The following is a 3124-nucleotide window of genomic DNA, read 5'->3' as shown; positions in this document are numbered from 1 at the left end:
CCACCACGATCATCATCCCCCCCCCCCCCCCCCCCCCACCCACCTACCCACCCACCGCGCCACCGCACACCGAAAGGCTGCCGTGACCGCCGCCCCCGACAAGGGTAAGGCGAATGCTGCTTTGTGTCTCCTGATCTCGGACACGCTGCGCGTGCCGAAGACATCAGTGTCCCTGGCAGCCGGCCACACCAGCCGCAACAAGGTGGTCCGCATTGAGTCCTCCATGCTCCCGGACAGGCCGACCGCTCCGACTGAGAGCAAGAAGAAGGCCTCCTCCTCGGGCGGCGCGGGGAAGAAGGGATCCGGCAAGGACGTTGTGCCCACCTTCTCCCCGGAGGAGCTTGAGCTATGCCAGCGGCTGGAGAAACTCCTCCGATAGGAGGGTCTCCGCTCTGCCGTGCTCCTTTTCTTGCCTCCCTTTCTTGTCTCCGCCCGATTGGGCCTTCAAGCTCCCGTCGTTGGCACGCCTGGGGCAATTCTGACCCTTCCGCACACCATGAAATACACCGCATGCGTGCTTGGCTGTGGCATACACACCACGCTCTTCCCCTCTTCCTCCCCTCGCGCGCGCTCTCCTCCTCTTTCTGGAAGGTGGGGCCTCCTCCGAATGTGTATGTATGTTTTTGTGTGTCCCGATCCCTGGCCATGTCAGTCTCCGTGTGCGCGTGTGTGCGTGTGTGCGTGTGTGCGTGTGTGTGTGTGTGTGTGTCAACTCAGGAGGCGCCCTTGTGTCGGATGCCAGTCCTCTTTCCCGGGTTCTTTTGGGCACCGAGCCGAGCCTCCTGTCTGGCGGCGTGCCAGGCACCAAGCCATTCGGATGGACGTCTGGCCCCGTACGATCGACGACCCGACCCCAGCCAAGTGCCAATGCATAGCCGCGAGGCCCTTCGCCGATCCGTGCCCTGCCCGGGTCCATGCAGCCAAGTCTGGGAGTAGAGGGGGGGGGGGAGGGGCGCGGGTCGGAAGGATGGCGGATGAGCAGCTGCCCCGATCTCCTCCCACGTCCGGGAGAGGCTGCCCAGCGCACACCGCGTGCGTCCCCTCCCCACGGCCAAGCGGCGCACGCCCCTGGGATTGGGACTCATTCAGTGGCACCACGGCGACCCTCGGATACAGTGGCGAGCAATAGATCTACCTCCTCTGCACAGGCCCTCCCTCCCCTCTCCCCTGGCATCGCTCTAGCTGCTGCCCTCCCCCCGCCTCCCCCCCCCCCCCCCCGGAGGGCCTCGGACCCGGCACACCCCTTGGTGAATTGCCCAGCCACAGGGCCGGCGGGCCGCTGCCGGCCACGCCCCCTCCCCGGAAAAGGCGGCCACAACGCGCCACGGCTCGAGCAAGATAGGCACTTGGCTCTTTCTGGGTGCCCCCCGCCCTGCTGGCGCGGGGGGGACACCCGTGCCCTGGGGCGCGCCCAGGCCCCCCCCCCCCCCCCCTCCCCTCCGAACCAGGACGATGCGCCCTGGCTCCGGCTCCACGCACCCGGGCCTCACCTTGGGCGGCCTGCTTGGCTGCCCCACACCAGCCGGCTTGACCGAGAGCCAGGCGGCTCCGACCATCAATGGGACCCCCTTCGCCCAATCGCGGGGCTTTTCCCTCCCCCCGCGGGCCGGACTGACTCTGGCCACGGATGCGCTGCCCGCCAGCGCCGAGTGCCTCGTGCACGATTGGCTTCTGTGGAGCCTGCAAAATTTGGCGGCCCTCGGCCAACTCCGAGCGGCGGCCAAGCGCGCCGGCCAGCCCGTGCACCCGGGTTTCCTGCTGGCTACTCACCCCCCGGTGGAGCGGGTGGTCCTGGTGACGCTGGAAAGCTCGCTGACCACCTTTGCGCTGGTGGCCCGAAAGCGCGTATGTACATTGACTGCGCCCGCACGTGCTCCACCTCTCGTCCACCTCTTCAGCACTCGCTCTCGCCCCACTGATCCTCTCTCTCTCGCTCTCTTTCCCTCTGCCCTCCCCCTCGCGCCTCCGTCTCCCTGCCCCCCTTGGCCGTCTGTCCCCCCAGGGTATTGACTTGGCCCAGGCCGTTCGGACGGGCGATTTGGTGGTGGTCGATCCACTTAGCGCGCAGTCTTGTCGGTGCCGCGACTGCAGCCAGTCGCCCTTCGCAGCGCCCGGCGCGCCGGCCACCGATCTGACGGTTCCCTTCAACATGGACACATGTGGCTGCGGGCCGGCTGGGCTAGATCGGCTGGGCTGTCTCCTCGAGACCTTGGCGCTGGATGATGCGCCAGGCCAGCCGGGAACCAGCCCTCGGCCGGCTGGTCTCGGGCCCGGGCGCGCTGTGATCATTTTCGACTCGCTACTGCCACTGATGGCGCAGTTCGGCGCCGAGCCGCACCAGGTGATGACCCGACTGCTGGGAAAGCTGCTTGCAGGCCGTCCGGGCCACACGGCCACTCGAAGGGTCTCCATGCTGGCTCGGCTGCCGGCCGATGCGGCATTGCTAGCCCCGCGGGTGGCCCTGACCACGGCCTCGGCCAGCAGCTTGGCCTTCGGTTACAATGAATTGGTTCGGGCCCTGGCTCGTCGGGCGCAGCTGGTGCTGAGCGTGCGCGGCCTGGACACCGCCTCGTCGGTTGGGGATCTGGCCATTGATGGGCGCCTGCGCGTGACTCGTGCCCCGATGGCTGCCCTGTCGGATCTGCTGTTTGCCGAAAGTCCCTCCACACATGGCTCGCAGCAGGGCCACCCTGAGGCCGATCCAATGGCGGCCTTCCATCGGGCCGCTGATCAGCAGGACCTTGCGGCTGCCGGAGTCAGCGAGTTCCTGTTCCGCGCGTCCGACCAGGCAACCGGCGCGCTACTCACGCGTGTTGGTACTCAGCGCTAGTCCTCCTGTCCAAGCGTGCCCTCCTGGCCCGGGGGTCGGACCTGGGGAGGTGGGCGGGGTGGGGATAGGGCCGCCAATGAATTTTGTTTCTGCGTTCCAGGAGCTCGGCTTGCTATCTCAATTTAACGGGACAGGGGGCGGGAAAGAGAGACAGGAAGAAAGAGAGCAGGAAAGGGCGAGAGAGGGAGAGAAAGTCAAGCATGTGTGGGGGACATCACAACAAGCGCACCGCGGGCCGCGACCGTTCAGTTGGCAGTGGGGGTGTTTCTACTCGTGGACTAAGCCCTCTCGGGG

At 67.2% G+C, this 3124-nt stretch overlaps 2 protein-coding genes across 2 annotated transcripts in view; both read left to right on the top strand.

Annotated features, from left to right (window-relative positions):
• Positions 1–550, top strand: part of H696_03493 (hypothetical protein) — a 1217-nt gene extending 667 nt beyond the window's left edge. Inside the window, exon 2 of the mRNA XM_009497358.1 lies at positions 77–550. Within this exon, the coding sequence (XP_009495633.1) occupies positions 77–379 (303 nt within the window). The 3' untranslated portion in view covers positions 380–550. The remainder of the gene's footprint in view (positions 1–76) is intronic.
• An 896-nt stretch (positions 551–1446) lies between these two features.
• Positions 1447–2929, top strand: H696_03492 (hypothetical protein). The gene is made up of 2 exons (XM_009497357.1): positions 1447–1845; positions 2003–2929. Exons 1-2 carry the CDS (start codon positions 1453–1455, stop codon positions 2828–2830), a joined length of 1221 nt encoding a protein of 406 aa, XP_009495632.1. The 5' UTR covers positions 1447–1452; the 3' UTR covers positions 2831–2929.
• Positions 2930–3124: the final 195 nt, after the last annotated feature.

This window comes from Fonticula alba, assembly GCF_000388065.1.
Source record: "Fonticula alba strain ATCC 38817 unplaced genomic scaffold supercont2.5, whole genome shotgun sequence".
NCBI classification, from domain to species: Eukaryota; order Rotosphaerida; family Fonticulaceae; genus Fonticula; species Fonticula alba.
Note: the sequence above shows the minus strand (reverse complement) of the source record. Positions and strands in the feature narration are given on the sequence as shown.

What these genes read in the sequence shown, in the direction of transcription:
- H696_03492 (XM_009497357.1), top strand. Translation starts at nt 1,453, where the DNA reads ATGCGCCCTGGCTCCGGCTCCACGCACCCGGGCCTCACCTTGGGCGGC. An exon ending in CGCTGGTGGCCCGAAAGCGC is followed by an intron (nt 1,846 to 2,002) that starts GTATGTACATTG and finishes CTGTCCCCCCAG; the next exon opens with GGTATTGACTTGGCCCAGGC.